The sequence below is a fragment of the Patella vulgata genome, chromosome 3 (assembly GCF_932274485.2).
Source record: "Patella vulgata chromosome 3, xgPatVulg1.2, whole genome shotgun sequence".
Classification (NCBI taxonomy): Eukaryota; Metazoa; Mollusca; class Gastropoda; family Patellidae; genus Patella; species Patella vulgata.
The window spans coordinates 10927432-10947916 of NC_065881.2; the positions used below are offsets into that span (position 1 = coordinate 10927432).

Sequence of the window (20485 nt, forward strand, 5' to 3'; positions counted from 1 at the left end):
GTATGTACACGTACCAGATCGTGGACCCAATAGGGAAATCCTATCGTAACACATCACAAACGACAGTGGGAGCCTGACATTGTCGAATTCTAACCGTTAAGGGTTAATTTTATGTGTACGCCAATGTATACAGATATCTTGGTTTTCTGTCCCATACTCGCATGTACGTGACAACCAATAGGGAAGCCTGTCCTCCGGTTTTCTCCCACTGCTGAAGACCCATACGCGCAAGCAAATGACTGAAAAAAAGTTGAATCATGTTTTAGTCCCGAAATGAAATAGTTTGTGTCGAGTGGACGTTAAACCCCATTTCTCTCCAATAGACCTTAACCATGCGTATTTCAGAAATCATTCGGCGTGGTTCCCCTTGTCAGTGATGCAGGGCGGAGGGCCTGACAAGTACATCTGTCTAGTCGTTCGGATGGGACGGAAAACCGAGGTACCGTGTACACATTGGCGTGCACGTAAAAGATCCCTTGACAGTTGGAATTCGATGTAAGAGTAGGCCGTAGTGCCGCTGTCCGGGCAAAATTTCCCCAATAGCACACTGTATGGCGTATGCCCGTCATCATTAGCTCAGTTCGGAGCAGAACGGTAGGACGTTAAACCCCATTTCATTTCATTTTATTTCAGAAGTCCCCGATACTGACTCCCACCATCACAAGATTATGATTCATCCGTATATATATATAGAAATGATAAGAAAATTGTTTCCTGTTTACGTTTTAAAACGTCAGTGTTATGTTTCTGGAATTTGGGGTATCTGGGGAATTAATTACCCGGAAATTTTATAAGATTAGAAGCTCTGTGACAGTATTTCTGCTCATTTAAGTAATAAGTAGCCTAGTGAGGTCAAGACGACAGCAAATTTTCGCGCTTATTTTGTTCGACGTTATATTATGTTTGTTAACATGTCACACAGAGTTATTTTTACTCTGTGCGTGTCATATACATCTTGATTATCAAGTACGTACGTGTGTTTTATAGTTTACAAGATTTATAGTAGGACAATCGCGACTATCGATACGCTGCGTGACTGTATTGTATGGGTTCACCGACTACATGCAGGAGTTTATAAATACCACGTGATCAATTTAAACGTGTATGTAAATTTACGTGGAATTACCTTTACATTTTAACGGAAAATATTTGTGAGATTAAAATGATGTGTTTATGGAAGTTGTATTTGTCGATATATTTTGGCCATAGATATGCCGTATTCTGGTAAGTACGTACGTACCATCTTCAATTGTCATATTAGTACCATAAGTATATCATCTTTATTTATTATTTACTCGTTATAGTACCACAGGTATATCATCTTTAATTATTATACTAGTTATAGTACCATAAGCCTATATCATCTTTAATTATATATATACTCGTTATAGTACCATATGTATATCATCTTTAATTATAAATTAACTCGTTATAGTACCATAGGCCTATATCATCTTTAATTATTATATAGTCGTTATAGTACCATAGGCCTATATCATCTTTATTTATTATATACTGTTATAGTACCATAAGTATATCACCTTTATTTATTATACACTCGTTCTAGTACCACAGTTATACCAAAGGTCAACCTAACGCATTAAAAGTACCAAAATTTTACATAATTGTAATGTAATAAACTGGCCCCCCCACTCACACACTCTGAGTATAGGATCCGCATGTATTATATCCGTGTAGACGAACGGTTTTTTTAATGTCAAGTCAACGACCCCACAAGACGCTAATATGAAGTTGCGAGGTAATTCCGGTAGTATGTCGCGTTATTTATTTTTAACATATTAAATACAATATAGGCCTACGGGTTTGTTTCATTCAGTAACAAATCTAGGCTATGGTCATCTTGTTCTCTTATAGGCCTACTGGCTAGTCGAAAGCTCTTTAATATCAATTGAGCACCAATATGAAGAAAAATTCGTACATCATAGACACTGCTCTGTAATTTTTTTAATTTGCACATTGGCAATTAAGCTAGATCTCCAAAGATATCGACTAAAATAGCAATGACGTCTTTTATCACGGCGTCAAAAGTCCACCATCCTGATTATAGCGACACCCCGTTGTTCTCGTCGAGTTTCGCATGATTTTTCTAGAAAATTACAGGTGCCAACTTAAAATATTTAATTTAGAAGTCATTAACTCAACACCATCGCAAACACGACTTATTGGTCAATTTAAATCAACATTGAGGTTGTTATTTTAACGTGAAAAGATGGGCTTCTGATATCCAATATTTAAGACAAAATGAACATTTTTAAATCAGTACACAAATTCATGTACTATATGGACATAATGGTTCGAGTGCCACTTGTAATGACCAAAGAAATGAAAAACTCATCCCAGAAGACAATGCGGAAGTAATTAAAAATTGGTTGATGCACAAAATGACAAAATGGGGGCCATACCGTGTGGACAATATTTATTATTAATCGATAATGCATTAGAAACTGTGAATGTAATAATTGAGTACACTAAAGTAAATAAGAGAGAGAGAGAGAGAGAGAGAGAGAGAGAAAGAGAGAGAGAGAGAGAGAGTTTACCGTCTACTCGACACAAACTAGGTCATTTCGGGACTAACATATCCGGCCTTCCACCCCCCCCCCTAAAATCAGTAAAGATAATCTAATATATTTTTCTGCGCCCCTCTCTTGAATATGTTGGCATTTTACTCAATATACTTTACTGATAGCCTATTATAGAAATTATTTGTTCCCTCTATTTCAGATCTCTGAAGAAGCCTATTTTGAAATATTGAAGACAATCTACGAGAAAATCATTCGAGAAGTTAACGATGGCCAGCAATGACCAAGATGCCAAAGCTGCCTGCGATGGTAATAAGTAAAATTAAATATATTTTTGATTCAGTGCCGCATCTGACAGGCAGATGATATGGCAACAAGATCTAGGGGCCTTCGACCAAGATGTACACTTTTATAAGCCTTTTTTACACGCACTGTTAGTCTTAAACACCCATCATCATCCTCGGCTTGGTGCCGAATGGTTAGCACGTGCGCGCTGTATCATAAGGTCTGTCATTGAGTCAGCTGGCGTGTTTTCGATTCCCCGGTTGTACATGACAAGGAGTAGGGTCGCCTGTCCAACCTCGTGGGTTTTCTCCGGGGAACCTCCAGTTTCCCCCGCTAAAGACCCCTACGCTCAAGAGAATTATTGAAATAAAAATTGAATCATATTTAAGTCCCGAAATGACCTAGTTTGTTAGACCTTGTGTTTTAAACACACTTACATTTTCCTATATTTCAGTCCAAAACAATTTTGAAGAAAATAGGATGGAAATGCCGCTGTTACGACAAAATCCCCGGCCCATTGTACATATAGTCGTCACCCTATCCGTCGGTCAGTCCGTCCATCAACAACCGACTTGTTAGAAACGTGATTTTGAAGGATCCTTTTCAAATCTGCTGTGTTGAATTGGCGTCACGAGAGGGCGAACACTATAAATACTCAACGTTCGGTGACCGTTCGGTCCGGGGTTACTCCCTATTTGTTTCGACCAACCTGCGAACGCAATAGAGACTACAGTTTTTTTAAGTCATAAATGATCAAATTTGGCCAACATCCATATTTTGCCATCGCATAAGTTGCTGTCGAGACATTGCTGCTTGCTATCCTTTTATACTTCAAGTACCAATCATCGATTTGAAGTTAAACGTAGATTTTATACTATTTCAGATATTTTTAATGCTGCTACAACAGAAGACGTTGATGATATTTTCAGAAGTGCCACTGTTGCCACGCCCCATAAAATCCAGTTGAGCTATTCACTTAGTCTGCCTTCAAGTCTTGTTAGCAAATTTCCCAGCGGCCCAGTGACGAAAAACGTAAGTGAATCATTCACATTGGAGAGAAAGAGAGGTGCCAATGTTGAGCTATGTGAAGATTATTGTCCTCGAGAATTTATTCACTTAAGGTCCGGATCTTATCAGAACGGGGAATGTTTGGTTACAATCAAAAATATGAGTTCCAAAATACCGATTGAGCTGAAATCACCAGGCGCGGGAAAGATCATGCTAGGATATAACGAAGAAGCCAGTGTCAAATCAAATACGAAAATAGCGGCGCTAAATTTAGTCTGGATGATAATGACTGAAGCTGGAGATATGGATGCTACAACGTATGAAGTATCAATGAAGGGCTTTTGTTCTGAAGAGTTTAATCAAATGGTTCGCGCTGTGGAGGATTCATCTTCTAATCGAGTGCATGGCGAAGCAGGCGTACCAACACCGAATCCACAAAATGGTCCCAATCCAAATAACGGTAACCAGGTCAACCGGTATAGGCCACAGACGGAACAATATGGTCGATTTATAAGGAACGACACTGTACAACCTATGAGTAGCACGTCAAATGGCCCAGTGGCTAATGTGGGACCTCAGTCTTACAGTGGGAACCAGTGGCAAGCTTGTAGAAATGTTATGCCATTACCCGCTGATAACAACGTAATTCTCCAAGCCCAATACCAAGCACCAGCTTCCTTTGTGGGCCAGGGAGGTGTACCACCAGCGTTCTGTTCCGGGTGTTCAAGTAATCCACCATGCACAGAAAGATCTTTCAATTCAGGATTCTGTGATGGTCAACCACACGAAAGTCCACTACACAATGGTCCACACTTCGATGCGATACCAAATTATGGGCAACCATATTCTTGGCAATATCCCAGTTATCAGCCACATGTAAATCAAGTATATGATGGAAAACAATATCATGGAATACCAAGTTATGGACAACCATATTATGGGCGATATCCCAGTTGGCAACCACCTGCAAGTCAAGTACATTATGGTCAACAATATCATGGAATACCCAATTATTGGCAACCATATACTGCACTATATCCCAGTGGTCAACCACATGCATGTCCGCCTAATAATGGGAGTTTTCCTGGAGAATATCGTCCTGCCTTTTCTGCTGCTCAAGAAGGATACCCAGGTCAATCTGGTACAGGGAGTTACGGTAAGCAGCCAACAACTAACTGGCACACAGTCAAACCCACTGGTATTGATGAAGCTGTCAATTTATCGCCAGATAATATCCGACAACACTGTGTGAACACACATCCGATATCGGAAAATTCTCCCCCCGATTTCAATCCTTATTTAATGAATGAATACATGCGGAAACCTGAGTAGTGGGATTTCATTCTTTATCAATCTGATCCGACGACTATGACTCGGATATTGCTTCTATGAGATTTTACCATTTGTTATGTCCTGCTGGTGAAACAAAGTACCACGGTATTATAGACCAGGAAATGAATATGATGTCATGGCAGCCAGCTTGGAATTATTGTGACATTATATCAAAAATCGAAAACAAAAACAACACCACCAACAACAATGGTTCAAAAAGATTTTTTTTTTAAATTTAATTTTCAATATTATTTTTCTTGATATTTACAAAATAGTAAATGCAGTTTCATTCTGCACCATTATGTCGTCTCAGTAACCACCTGCTTGGCCCAAACTCTAATTATATAATGCGCGATATAATGTATATACATGTATTTATGGCGCAGTCGTAACATAATCTCAATAATAGACAGCTGCGCAGTACACTTGCCATATCAGGGACTAATTTTAGGCGACGAATGACCCACATATGGCCCAGGTATGCAGGGGGGGGGGGACGACCGAATGGTTAGCACGTGCGTTGTATCATATGGTCTGCCATTGAGTCGACTGGCGTGGTTTCGAATCACCGGTTATACGTGACAAGGAGTAGGGTCGCCTGTCCGAACCTCGTGGGTATTCCTCCCACTGCTAAAGACCCCTACGCGCAAGCGAATTATTGAAATAAAATTGAACATGTGTTAGTCCCGAAATGACCTAGTTTGCATTGAATGGACGGTAACACACCCTCTCTCTCTCTCTATCTCTCTTTCTCTCTCTCTCTCTCGTGCCAGCTGGGCGTGGGGAGGTTGAGAATTCCTCCTGACGATATTAATATTTAGGTTTTTATGCTCCCACTGAATCTTGTTCCTCGTGCCAAATTAGCGGTGACAACGCCCCCTGATTGGTGAGAGCGAAAGAAATGGGGTTTAACGTCCACTCGATACAAACTAGGTCATTTCTGTATTGATGGTTTATTTGTATGTAATATTATACTCTACCGTGTTCAGTATTTATTGTTTATAAAATGCGTTGTAATACGTTACTCTATAACCTCTACTGTTCAGTATTTACTTACCGTTTTAAAGTGGCGTTATGCGAGAGCTGAATTTATTTGCCACAAAGAGTAGGGTCGCCTGTCCAACCTAGTGGATTTCTCCGGTTCCCACTGCTAAAGACCCCCTCTATCTTTATTTGCCTATAGTTGTGCGTGTTTCCTGCTTCAAGTGTTGTATAAATTATTATTTCGACATTTATTCACATGACAAGCCCATAATCAGCCCTCTCGGTCATCTGATGGCTTAGATATTGAGTGGATTATACAATGTTCGCCATATTTGCGCTAAACGCTAATTTTGGCTGGCATAGCCGAAATTTTACGGTAAAGGAAGACTTCAATAACGGTAATTGCCGATAAAGGGACTGATAAAATCTAGACTTCGTTTATTATCGCGGCAATAGTACTTGAAAATCGAGAGTTTCCGTCTGCCAACGATCGGTAATGCTCGGTAATCATCGGAGACAATTTACGGTTATTTGTTGTTAAAATTTCAAACATTCATAACTTCGTTCAGAACAATGTAATTTGACTCAAAATTTCAATATATTCATTTTTCATTATCTATTTTTGAAATATTATAGCGGACGGAAACAACCAACCTCTAATCGTTAATCTCGCATGGTGTACATGTATCTTTAAACATCATATGTTGTTTTTATTAAGCATGTATTACATCAGATTTATTCTTACTACAAATATGTCCTCAATCACGAGTTTTCACAACAGGAACCGAAACCACGACAGCTAGCCAGAGGTAACGTGCCAACCAGGGGCCTGTTCCACAAAATCCAAATTTTAGTAATTTGATTCGAGAATATTAGATTGATTTTAGTACTAAGTCAATCAAATTGAATCATCTACTAAAAATGGATTTTATCTTTAGTTAAGATTTCGAGAAACAGGGCCCGGAGCTCGAAGCACGACACTAGACAACAAGGCCACGACCCCACCGCCTTGTTTATTATACATGTATTACATCAGCATTATACTGAGTATAAATATATCCTCAATCACGAGTTATCATATTTTGTTTATTATATCCGCGATGACATGATATCATTTTTTGTTTCATGTAATAACATACTATTTATTTACATAGCTTATCTTTATTATCTATAAAATTGAATAAAGTTAAGTGTTTTGAAAGATTGTGTGCTGTTTTGACGTAAAAGGGCACGAGATGGTAATTATATTTGGCTACAATCTGTTTTAATCTGTCTTATTTTTATCTTTTAAATGATAATAATCTTTGTTTTAAATGAATGAGTGTAGATAGGGCTTAAAGGGGAACTGGGGTGATAGTTATGTTTTCAATGATTGAGTGTTGATAGGGCTTAAAGGGGAACTGGGGGTGATAGTGTTGATAGGGCTTAACGGGGAACTGGGCTGATAATTATATTTGGCTACAATCGGTTTTAATCACTGGCGGAATATAGCCCGGCTGGTGCTGACACGCCAAACAATATTTCATTTCTGTTTTAATTATCTTATTCCATCCGTACCTTTGAAATGATAGGAAATGGTTAAACTATTTGTTGAGATAATATCTATAACTTTTGTCAAAGGAATGTTTGTTGCTTTGGAGGAATGTTTGTTGTTTTGGAGGAATGTGTGTTTTTCTGTTTGGTTGAAGGAATGTGTGTTGTTTTGAAGGAATGTGTTTTGCTTTGGATGATTGTTTGTTGCTTTGGAGGAATGCTGTTTTAAAGGAATGTGTGTTCTTCTGTTTGTTTAAAGAAATGTGTGTTGTTCTGTTTGTTTGAAGGAATATGTGTTATTCTGGAGGAATGTGTGTTATTCTGGAGGAGGAATGTTTGTTGTTTTGGAGGAATGTTTGTTGTTTTGAAGGAAAGTGTGTTGCTTACCCTAACTCTAACCACCTTTCACGTGCCCTAACCTTATTTACATCCAGGAGCACGGTGGCTAGGTGGTTACGACGCTGGCTCGCTAGCCTGGAGGTCGGGTGTTCGATCACTGCATTGGCCGAGAAAGTTCATCAGGATTTTCCGACATGGTTACCCCTTGTCAGTGGTGCAGAACGGAGGGCCTGACAACGACAGCTGTCTAGTCCCTCCAATGAGACGAAAACCAAGGTCCCATGTATATATTGGAATGCACGTAAAAGATCCCCTGGTAGTTGGAATTCGATATAAGAGTAGGCGATAGTACTGCTGCCCGGGCAAAATTTCCCTCATAACAAACTGTATGACGTATGCCCGTCTTCATTAGCCCAGTATAGGAGCAGAACAGTAGGACGTTAAACCCCATTTCATTTCATTTCATTTATTTACATCTCAGCGACCTTGACAAAACTTGAGCTGGCCTTAACAAATAGATTTCGCCCGAGAACACCTGTTGTTGGTTGACAGCTACACGTGAAAGCCGATTATTTAACGGGAGTAGGATAAGACTTTCTAAGAGACTTTCACCAATCATTAAATATAATTGCGGCACCTGCAATAATTTCCTACCGGTAAATCCAGTCACGACGAAAAAAATGATTGAAATAAAATGGGGTTTAACTAGGGGCGGGGGGGGGGGGGGGCAGAACTAGAAATGCCCCCCAAAATTTCGGGTTCCTGACGTCCGTGCCGGTCGTCTGCGAGAGGCCAAGGAATGGAATTTAACCCCACACCCCATCCAATAAAGAAAGTTTGACAGCCGCAAACACGTTTTCGAGGAGCGAATCGTGATAGTGGGAACATAGCATTAAGACCGTTGTAATAATATCTTCTATTTCTATAAGTCTTCTCTACTTTTTCTGTCGTAACACCTCACTGGTTTGCGCAAATAAAATAAGACAGACTTGACCTATTCAAAATGCCTACGCATGTTAAATGTAATAAAATTTTGAATGTACAGAAAGGTTTATCATTTTTAAAGGGAATAACATTCTGGTGATTCGAAGTTCTATTTTCGAAGCTACATTATAATAATACTTCCTGTTTTCGAAGTTACAATTTTTCGGTTTTGAGAAAACTGGGTATTCCGACACTGTGTAATCTGACATATTGTAACGACCCTGTACGATGTCGGGTGTGACAGAGTGCACTGTATGTATAACACCAACGATAAATATATGGTTGATGTAATTCATTATTTATACCTCTGGATCATGACGTCACTTTTAAAAATTTGAATAACCAAAAGCCTTTTATGAAGAGTGTTTTACCGGTGTTCTCTTAAAGGGACAATGACACTCTTGCTGGCTTGACAGCTCCAGAAAATAAAAAATAGCCTTATTCTAAGTACTAGATGTGTTAGTGTCCTACCTGTTGTGTAAATTATCCATTAAATCCTATTTTACTTGTCCAGAGGGTTCAAAAATATTTTTAAATCCAAGTCACATTTGAAAAGCTTTACGTCAGGCTTTTCAAATCATTTAGTTGAATTTTTCCAATTTTTTAAATTAGGTGTGTTAAGATGAAATTTGTATCATCAATTAATTGGAATATTGTAAAATAGGACAATTTGTTGACCAGAATAAAAATTGGGACATATTATTCAGTTACAACAAGAGTGGTATTGAGCCTTTAACACAATCAATCTAAAAATATCAGATGAATTTATACATAAAATGATCCCGTGGTGCATAGGCGTACAGGCTCGATGAATGTTAGGAGGACAGGGGGGGGGGGCAGAACCTGAAATGCCCGAAGAAAATTTCAGGTTACAGGCCGTCTGCGAGATGCCGTGTACGCCCCATCCCACCCTCAAAAGACAATTGGACGTCCGCAAACGCATTTTGCTATTTCATCCCGTGAATACAGCAACTTCAATGTGGTCCAATATAGCCTAACTTAGGCGCCTGACCCGAATCCTAAATCTATCGTCGCGGGGTATGGGGGCCTGGCGCTCCCCGACAAAATTTTGAAAATATGACCGCCGCAAATGCGTTTTTCTGCTATCCTAGCCCGTGAATTAAGCAATTTCAAAGTATATTGCAATCGGTTTGCAACCGAACCCCCACTATCTATGCCGACCTGAATTCCAATCATCTAACCGGACTGGGGATCACTTGGCTAAGTGGGTAAGACGCTGGCTCGCTAGCCTGGAGGTCAGGTGTTCGATCCCTGCATTGGCCGAGAAAGTTCATCCAGATTTTCCGGCGTGGTTTCCCCTTGTCAGTGATGCAGGACGGAGGGCCTGACAAGGACAGCTGTCTAGTCGTTCGGATGGGACGAAAACCCGAGGTCTCGTGTACATATTGGCGTGCACCTAAAAGATCATAGCACACTGTATGGCGTATTCCCGTCTTCATTAGCCCAGTATAGGAGCAGAACAGTAGGACGTAAAACCCCATTTCATTTCATTTCTAATCGGACTATTGCAGCTGAATTCACAAATAATAAACAAATGCCCCAAAAATGTTGCAGACAGTCAGGGGCGGATCCAGGGGGGGGGGGGGGGTCGACCCCCTTCCCCTGCTCAGCTACATAATTTTTTTTTGTAAATCAACACTTTTTATGAGAAAGGTTTCTCGGCCGTGTTCTTTATCCTTTATCGTCAGATTTGGGACAGGATGGGCACTCAAAGCACGAGATAATGATATAAACATTCTGTGTTATCACAATTAATGCTTTGCATCCATGAAATTGAATCACAATGTCATTGTAAAAATTGACGTCAAACGAGGTGTTGGATTTCTCTGTTTAAAAAGCTCAATGTGTATGTATATACGCCAAAATGACTATAGAGACCATGCGGGAGGGTGGGGGGGGGAGATACATTGTCTCAGGAACATGCCCCCCCCCCCTCCCTGCAAAAATTCCTGGATCCTCCCCTGGGTCACAGTAGAGTGTCTCCAGTTGAAATGTTTTAATCCATAGTCAATTCAGTACAAATTTGTGGTATTTAATAAAAATAAAATTAGAATTAGTGTTTTATTAGATTTTGGGCACTTTATTATGCCATCTAGATGAAATAATAATTTTTGTTTCGCTTTCCCGTCTTCCCGAATAGTCAGATTGAACGAAAGTTACGAGGGGAGTGGGGGCAGCTCCACCTTACCCCGTGGCTCGTAGGCTTTTTATTTACAAACATATCATGACTAACTGATGGCTTTTTTCTAACGAAACAATAAAAACAATAAGCCAAGTCAAACTATAACACAATACATGTTTTTAGATTTTTCTTACCATGAGTTGATGGTTGGATAACCGAATGGTTAGCACGTGCGCGCTGTATCATAGGGTCTGTCATTGAGTCATCTGGCGTGGTTTCGATTGTACGTGACAAGGACTAGGGGTTTCTCCGGACCCTCCGGTTTCACACCACTGCAAAAGACCCCTACGCGCAAGCGAATTATTAAAAAAAACATTGAGCCAAAATGACCTAGTTTGTGTCGAGTGGACGTTACCCCCCCCCCCCTCTCTCTCTCTCTCTCTCTCTCTCTCTCTCACTCACACACACGCCTTGAGTTTGGAAAGTTAGATTTCATGGGTATCAATTCCTTAGACCTTTTATGTCAGTAAAGCTTTGGAATTTATCGCCAACAGCCCCCACACTAGTCCTCCCCATTTATCGCCAACAGCCTCCACGCATTTATCGACTGGCAAATACAGATTACTGCAATGTTTCGCGTGCTAAAACTTCATTTATTTTGTTAACTTGTGTTTATCTATAGCTCAGGTTAATTGGTTTCCTATTAATAGTGTAAACACTTTGATCTTTATAAATAAAAGGATTTCCCCCCTTTTAATCCCTGTAACAGTTTCCGCAGTGTTGGTTTAGTTGTAAATGGCTCTCTAATCAAAGGTGTTAAGTTTTAATTGTATTTGATTGTTATTTTTGTTGCATAGACCTATTCTGTATATATCTGCCAACTATTCACATGTCATTTGCTTGATAAAGACGAGAGTATCCTCGTCGAAACATCGCATAGTATTAAAGATACTTTCCCAGAAAATTATTTATCGGGTGGTTATTTCCAATAAAAGTATGTCAAATTTGGTATACATGGAAAGTATAGACACCCAGTCTTACTAGAAAATACTGGATTACCCATAAAACGCCCATGGGGCAAGCACTGGGCAAAATTTTCAAGGTATCACTAACTGACAACCTGACTGCTATCTGCCAGCTTATTGTGTGCCAGCTTAAGTGAGGGAGCGGTTGTTATTTGTTGATCATATGGTTGGGCGGTTTTCGGAACATTGAGGGGTGTCAACGTACAAAAGACTCTGCAATTAAACAGCGGAAAAAGAAGTTGACAGAAATAATTAATAATTTTTTTAGGCCTCAATATGTATGGTAAATGAACAATAAGTAATGGTAAATACATTCTGAAAAATGGACCCTCCCACAATGAAGCTAAGTGAACAGATATTGCGTCTAACAACAGCTTACTTATATCTATAGGAATCCCCGGCGAATACAAAGTTTTGAGAGGGAATCGAAGCAACTTTTTGATAGATTGGTTACTATGAATATGTTTTTAATCCAAATATATCATCAAATCACAAAGTTTTTACGCGGGAATGTATCTTTAAACTCAGTAACTGTATATCCATAAAATTTGTACCTTGTGTTAGTATCAGAATTTTATTATTAATTGGACGGGACGATAAAATCTAACATCACAGTTTAATCTGAACCCCACTCGAATATCATTGACTTGGGATGCGTGGTGGCACAGCGGGTAAGGCGCTGACTCGCAAATCAGACGGCCTGGAGGTCCGAGATTCAATCCCCGGAATTTTGCAGAGTGGTGTCCTTTTTTCCCTGGGTGAGGCGCCGAGGCACAGAGTAAAAATAGGATGGATATCCTGTAGGTAAATCTGGCACTTCACCGTGTCTGTAATATTTGCCTGTTTGTAGATTCAAACAACTGATTAACTCGTCCCATTTCGTGTATGACTAAATATATTAATTAATAATTTATATTAACTTTAAAGGAGCTATGCTGGGTACAGTCTGGAGGTTGCGGGTTCGGAACCGGTGTTGGCTGAGAACGATCAACGAGAATTTCTGGCGTGGTTTCCCCATATCAGGGGTGCAGGATGGAGGGCTTGATAAGGACACCTGTCTAGTCGTTTGGGTGGGGCGAAAAAGCGAGGTCCCGTGTATACTTTGGCATGCACATAAAAGACCCCTTGGCAGTTGGAATTCGATATAAGAGTAGGCCATAGTGCCGCTGCCCGGGAAAAATTTTCCTTATAGCACACATGGTCGTCTTCATTATCCCAGTTGGAGCAGAACAGTAGGACGTTAAACCCCATTTCATTTCTAATGAAGACGGGCTTACGCTATACACCACGATGTACGATTAAACATAACCTAAATTTAAGATCCTAACTGGATATAAATAAAAACAATCGTGTGTTAATAATAGATGAGAAAGTATTGACTCAATATAATTTTATAATATTGACTTATATACATGGAGATATAACCAACATAGAGATAGTCATATATATATATATATATTATATATATATATATATAGATCACGTGACGAACAATAGATACATATATAACAATAACATTTATACATGTGCAGGGGCGGGCTTGGACTCAGACTGTCGGACGTGTTCCGAAGGCGCAGAGGGGTCAGGAGTCAGGGACCCATAGGTTCCAATTGAAAACAAAATTGACATATATTTTTTCAAAGTAATTAAAAATCATCTTCGGATCCACCGAAAACTATGATGACCTAATTTCGGGGAGAAAATGGTGGTGCGAGAAAGTTGAATCAAACTAGTTTCGTTTTTTTTTCATTCTACAAAAATTGTTCACCGCGATCGGAGTCCAAGAAAACCAGTTGGTCTGAGTCCGCCCCTGCATATGAGACAATCAAATATAAATCTTTAAAGGAATATGGAAATATAATAAAATACAAATTTAAAAAATAGCTTTAGTTTAAATTTTACCATGAGTTACTACTGTACAATTTGATATTATGCTACAGTGCTGGCCTAAAGAGTGGGAATGGAAGGGACCGAATTTGGTACATTGTCCGTACCATTATTTGAAATAATGTATTTAAAATACAGATGTGACGTCATCCTTTGATGTTGGCGTACCATTATTTGAAATGGGAATGGAAGGGACTGAATTTGGTACGGGCAATGTGCCAAGCGTACACTATTTATACTAGTTAAAATATTGGACCTGCTTGACGTATTTCATTGAAATGCACGTGCCGGATAATGTCTGTATTTTAAGTTATTTAATGGTCTCATGCAAGACATTGCGTAATATATAGTTATAGAACTGGTCCTAAACGTACTCGTGCAATATCAATATATTAGTTAATGTCTCGCGCTCCACCATTAAACTACACAATCATAGCACTCGTGCAATATCAATATATTACTTAATGTCTCGCGCTCGACCATTAAACTACACTTAGCACTCGTGCAATATCAATATATTACTTTGCTCGCTCTCGACCATTAAACTACACTTACACAACAACAAACGTTTATATTTGGATTATTTCTGAACTAAATAAATATAAATGGTCCTATTTTTCTAATTCAACAGTTGTGTCAGAAGTGATTTATCTTTCCAAATACAAATGTAGAGTGTTTTTTTCATTTTGTTAAAGTAACTGTTGTTTTGTGTTAGAATACCGAATGTGGTTGTTCGAGTATTGATGTTAAAAGTAGTCTCTGTCATTCAGACAAATATTATACGAATGACGACTGTGAGGTTCTGGTTGTCCACATCACGTGATAATGTTACCTGTCAAATTATCTGTATTCGTATTCCGGGCTGCGTTTTGTGGGGCGCTATGTGAATTTTAAAACGAAAGCGTATATAAAAGGGATCCTGATGAACCCAGTATGATTGGCTTACAGACATAGGAAAGCGACTAACGGTTGTGATGGAAAGTAACTTAGATTACAAATCAGAAAAAAATAAAGGAAACGAAGTCTTAAAGATGCATTATGTAAGAGCTAAAATCTGTCTAATGCAAATCTTTCTTTTGGCTTGAAATGTTGTATTCATTTTGAGCTAGATATTTATTATCATGACAAGCATATAAACAACTCTCTAGATCATCGGATGACCAAGATTTCAATGGATTGAAACAGTATCGCCATTTAATAATTTAATTTAAAAGTGGATAATCATGACAACGGTAGCAATGAAAATCGAGACTCCGTTATTCTCCAAACAGCCATAACTTCGCTCAGAATGAAGTAATTTGACTGTAATTTTCGACATATTCCTTTTTCATTATCTATTTTTAAACTATTATGGCGAGAACAGTCAGCTCTTTATCTAAATCTTACATAATGCATCTTTAATTTAATTGTAATTATATCGTCTTACAACGTATACACTTTGTTCTTATAATAATTGTATGCAATCTGATTGAAACACAGATCTTATTTCGTTTCGTTTTTTATAGTTCAAAATTTCGTTTTACATGTCTTTACAACACCAGGGTCGGTCAGATATATTTGATAAGGCCAACTTCAAGTTTGGTCAAAGGCCATGAGATGTAAACAGGGCTAGCACTAATCCCAACCCTAACTCTAGACCTAGCCCTAACCCTAACCTCACCAACAATCACGTGCCCTAACCTTATTTACATCTCAGGTGACCATGACGAAAAATTGAGTTAGCTTTAACAAATAGTTCTTTTATACTTTCGATAACCTCTACTACATCACCCAGAAAGCGGGTTATTTAACAACTTTCCCAGAACCTGGGGCCCTACAAACTTATGCTAAAATTTAAGAAGGTTGCCATTTCATTGGCCAGGAGCTCACTCACTGAACTTCTAGAACTCTTAAAATATTATATTTTACGTTTAAATGAACGGGACCCAGGGACTCGGTTAGTTGTTATATAAATCGTATTCTGGGTGATGTAGTGGAGGAAATCGAAAATATAAAAGAACGAAACGAAATAAAGATCTGTATTTTAATCAGATTGAATTTTATGAAAATATTTGGTATCATATTAACACCATTCGTCTGGTTATAATACATCTAATGGCCAATCATCTCGACGTCAGGATAGCTTTGAATTCTGTAAAGAAAAAAAAATGAGAATAAGATGGGTTGCCAGGCAGTGAAACACGCACCTACAGCAGTAAAGTCCATAAAATGTGTTATAAACACCCACGGACAATGGCGGGGGAGAGAGAGAGAGAAAGAGACAGAGACAGACAAACAGAGAGAGGGAGACAGAGAGGGGGGTGGTCCCGGGCATCCAATCAAAGAGTGAAATTACAATTATTTGTTAAATTGGAAATTTTCGCTGTTAACTTTTGATATATCCAAGCTGTCCTACTTAATTTGAACTAAAAGTTTGTTTCTTCTGTATCAGCATGTTAGCACGCGCGCGCTGTATCATACGGTAGGTCATTGAGTCAACTGGCCTGGTTTCGATTCCCCGGTTGTACGTGACAAGGAGTAGGTCGAATGGACGTTAAACCCCATTTCTCTCTCTCTCTCTCCTTGCTCACATTTCTGAGAATTAGGTCCTATACTTAAGTTTCAGGGGAATATAATGAAGGAGTTGGTAGCAGGCACCACCCGAGGGCGTAAATGTGGGGGCGTGGGGTCCATCGCCCCAGGAAAAAATAGGGTCGGTCTCAACATAAATGCAGTCACCGTAGCCAGACTCAAAATCATGCATCGGCGACTAAATGAATTACTGACGTAAAAAAACACTCCCAGAAAAGAAGGGAAAATCCCAAATATAGGTATGAATATATCTGTAAATACGTATGATTGCTTTGATTGGATATCACAATAGGCGCCAGTTTTTCACAGCTCCAATTAAACTCTATTCGTTCAGTAATGAAACAGGAACTCCTCAATGAACTATTGACTCTTGCGTGCGAGCGTGACATGACGGACACGATCGATCTTGACAAAATCGCCGATCGGTGGTGAATCTTGACTAAGCGAGGAGGTTTAATTGATGAAGATCTGAGGACATTATTATCACAAATTCACAGTACTCTGTGCGTTCTTGCAGATCTCTTAATAAATAACATGTATTCCCATGCGTAGTACTCAATTCTACTCAATTTATAAGTGTTTTCTGAACATCAGAATTCTGCAAAATCTTCCCCCAAAGTCCAGGAAATGGCATTTCAGCGACTTTTGAGAAACCTCGCACTTGTGGTGCTCGGCTCGTGGCTGCGTCACTTGTTTTAAGGGCCTGTGCATCAGTGGGTCTCATTTTTGCTATGTCCCGAAATGACCTAGTTTGTATGGAGTGGACGTTAAACCACATTTCTCTCTATCTCTCTGAAAGACTTTGGAGGGGGGTGGGGTGGATGGCATATTGGTTAGCGCCTGCGCGTTGTATCCTAAGGTCTGTCATTGAGTCAGCTGGCGTGGTTTCGATTCTCCGGTTGTACATGACAAGGAGTAGGGTTGCCTTCCAACCTCGTGGGTTTTCTCTGGGTCCTCCGGTTTCCTCCCACTGCTAAAGACCCCTAAGCCCAAGAGAATTATTGAAATAAAATTGAACCATATTATGTTAGTCCCGAAATGACCTAGTTACCCCCCCTCTCTCTCTCTTCCTCTGACTCTCTCTCTGAAAAACTTTCGTGGGAATGCATCTTTAAAGAATTAACACAATATACATATGTAAACCTCATTTTTCACTCCTACGTTATTTCAATATTAATACAAACACAATCCCCCTCGAGTAATGAAAAACGATATTTTTAAAAGGCAAATGTCTGATAATTTTCCCACTCATTGTCATCAACGAAAGAAGTGGACAGCAGTACTAAAGATAATGAGAATAATTTCACAAGAATCTGACAATATGCAATGAAATATGGACACAAAAAAAGGACACAAAAAAAAAATCCTCGGAGCAACCTCAAGAGACATAATAATGCCGTATTGTAGAAATGAAAATAATATCTTTGTAAGGTTAAAGGAGAAGAAAAACATATCCATTATCAGTATTATATATATTTATATATGTGTCGTTTTTTTTTCTATCTATAGTGGGCGTCTAAACTACGGTGTACCAATTGCGAAATAACCGGAAATTGGGTTTACCGCCTCCTTTTATTTATTATACTCTCATAAATGAAATAATTCAAATAAGTGGATATAAAAATAAACAATTTAAATATATCTTTAAGCCTGAAATGTTATATTTAATTAGACTTTTATTAACACGAAAAGACCATTAATCAACTCTCGATGTCATCATATGTGTTGGTTTTTCACTGGATTTGAATCCGATCTGCTGCTCAAAGCTCATTGACAATTAAATCAATAGTATCATACGGAAAATGCATCATCAAATGAGAGCTATTTCGAGAATACGCTCTAGTCTTAATACTGATGCTTGTCAGAGTGTTGTTAGAGCATTAGTAACATCCCACATGGACTACGCAAATTCTCTTCTATTAGGAGCACCAGAAACAGCTTTAAACAGACTACAAATAGCGCAAAACAATGCTGCACGTCTCATAACTAAACACGAAAATTTGATCATATATCAGCTAAGTTACAGAAACTCCATTGGCTTCCAGTTCGAGCGAGGGTTCAATTTAAAGCTCTTGTGAATGTGTTTAAATCAATTTATTCTGACACCGCACCCAGTTATTTAAAAGAACTCTTTGATTTCTATACTCCCCGGCGATCCAACCTTCGTTCTTCAAGTGATCGTAGCATATTGAGGATCCCTAAATATAATAAGCGTTCTGGTGAATATGCTTTCTCCATCAGAGCAGCTAAAATGTGGAATGATCTTCCAAAAACTCTTCGAGAGTCCTCTTCCATCCAGAGTTTTAAGACTAACTTAAAAACATACTTATTTCAAAAATGTTTTTGAACTGTTTTGTTGTGAATGCGCTTAGAAACACTCATATGTAATGAAGCGCTATATAAATCGAACAATAATAATAATAATAATAAAATGCAGAAATGGGTAATCTTTTTAAGGGATGTGCGTTGTCATGAACAATTCAAGATCTTGCGATTTTCTCGAACAGCATTGTATTTTCTTTCTCGGGCGATTTTTTTTTTCTATTGCGAGGGTCTGTGAATAAAAATTCACAACGAACCCGATGAACAACCACACACCTACCTGCATAATCAACCCTTCCATCGCCATTCAAATCCGCTTCTTTCACCATTTCCTGGGCCTCTCTCTGTATAATTTTTAAATTAGAATAAGGTTATTATTTCAAATACTGATTTACGTTTTTTGGAAAAAAACCCATCAAATTTCCCAAATTTAAGCTAAAATGTACTCAGATAATTAAGAAAACAAAATAAAAATACCAACGCTAGAAAATCTCCATCTGTAATAGAAGGCTTTATTCGTACATGTAAGTACTCGCAGTCGTCGCTTCAGGAACGGGGTGTTGGATGGCCGAATGGTTAGCATGTGCGCGCTGTATCATAACGTCTGTCATTGAGTCAACAGGCGTGGTTTCGATTCACGGGTTGTACGTGACAAGGAGTAGGGTCGCCTGTCCAACCTCGTGGGTTTTTTTCTGGGTCCTCCGGTTGCCTCCCACTGCTAAAGACCCCTACGCGCAAGCGAATTATTGAAATACAATTAAACCATATGTTAGTCCCAAAATGACCTAGTTTGTGTCGAGTGGACGTTAAACCCCATTTTCTCTCTCTATCTTTCGCTTCAGGTACATGGATAATCTCCGGCTTGGGTTCAATTGGATTTAAAAGAGGCCCATCGATTTGGCTCATGGCAAATCAAGATGGCGGCGCTCTTGTTATAAATTGTGTTGCTGGGTCCTATAATTGTTTATATGCGGTGCGGTCCTTCCGCACTTACTATTACTAATGGAATGTTATAAATCGATGAATTTTTCACTTCGTTTAGTCTCGCTAGGCGCGTGTTCGTTCCCGGTGTTAGCCTAGAAAGTTCATCGGGAATTTTCCGATATGGTTTCCCCCTTGTCAGTGGTGCAGGGCAGAGGGCCTGACAAGGACAGCTGTCTAGTCGTTCGGATGAAACAAAAAAACGCGGCTCCGTGTACACATTGGCGTGCACGTCAAAGATTCCGTGACAGTTGGAATTCGATATAAGAGTAGGCCGTAGTGCCGCTGTCCGGGCGAAATGTCCTTCATAGCACACTGTATGGCGCAAGCCCGTCTTCATGAGCCCAATCGGAGCAGAACAGTAGGACGTTAAACCCCATTTCATTTCAATTCATTTTTTCAATTCGTCATATCTTTGTAAATACTCAACGGAATTGAAATATACTCTTCAAAAAAAAAGTAGGGGATATTGAAATGCAAATACCTATGCAGGTTGTGATATGATAAATAGTCATGGACACTTGACATGCTTTGAGAGTGTGTTCACAGAT

At 39.1% G+C, this 20485-nt stretch overlaps 2 protein-coding genes across 2 annotated transcripts in view; one reads left to right on the top strand and one right to left on the bottom strand.

The window, feature by feature from the left end:
* The first annotated feature begins 973 nt into the window (after positions 1-973).
* LOC126816527 (uncharacterized) lies at positions 974-7289 on the top strand. Its single transcript, XM_056099395.1, has 3 exons — positions 974-1224; positions 2743-2849; positions 3709-7289. Exons 2-3 carry the CDS (start codon positions 2810-2812, stop codon positions 5163-5165), a joined length of 1497 nt encoding a protein of 498 aa, XP_055955370.1. The 5' UTR covers positions 974-1224; positions 2743-2809; the 3' UTR covers positions 5166-7289.
* A 6273-nt stretch (positions 7290-13562) lies between these two features.
* LOC126815345 (calmodulin-beta) overlaps positions 13563-20485 on the bottom strand; it is a 31105-nt gene continuing 24182 nt past the window's right edge. Inside the window, exons 5-6 of the mRNA XM_056099398.1 lie at positions 19234-19297; positions 13563-16191 (exon numbers count right to left, since the gene is read on the bottom strand). Of these exons, the coding sequence (XP_055955373.1) occupies positions 16163-16191; positions 19234-19297 (93 nt within the window). The 3' untranslated portion in view covers positions 13563-16162. The remainder of the gene's footprint in view (positions 16192-19233; positions 19298-20485) is intronic.

Bases quoted from the DNA above. Each gene is read 5' to 3' on its own strand.
- LOC126816527 (XM_056099395.1), top strand. From the start codon at position 2,810: ATGGCCAGCAATGACCAAGATGCCAAAGCTGCCTGCGATG. The intron at 2,850-3,708 runs GTAATAAGTAAA...ATACTATTTCAG, and splicing joins TGCCAAAGCTGCCTGCGATG to ATATTTTTAATGCTGCTACA.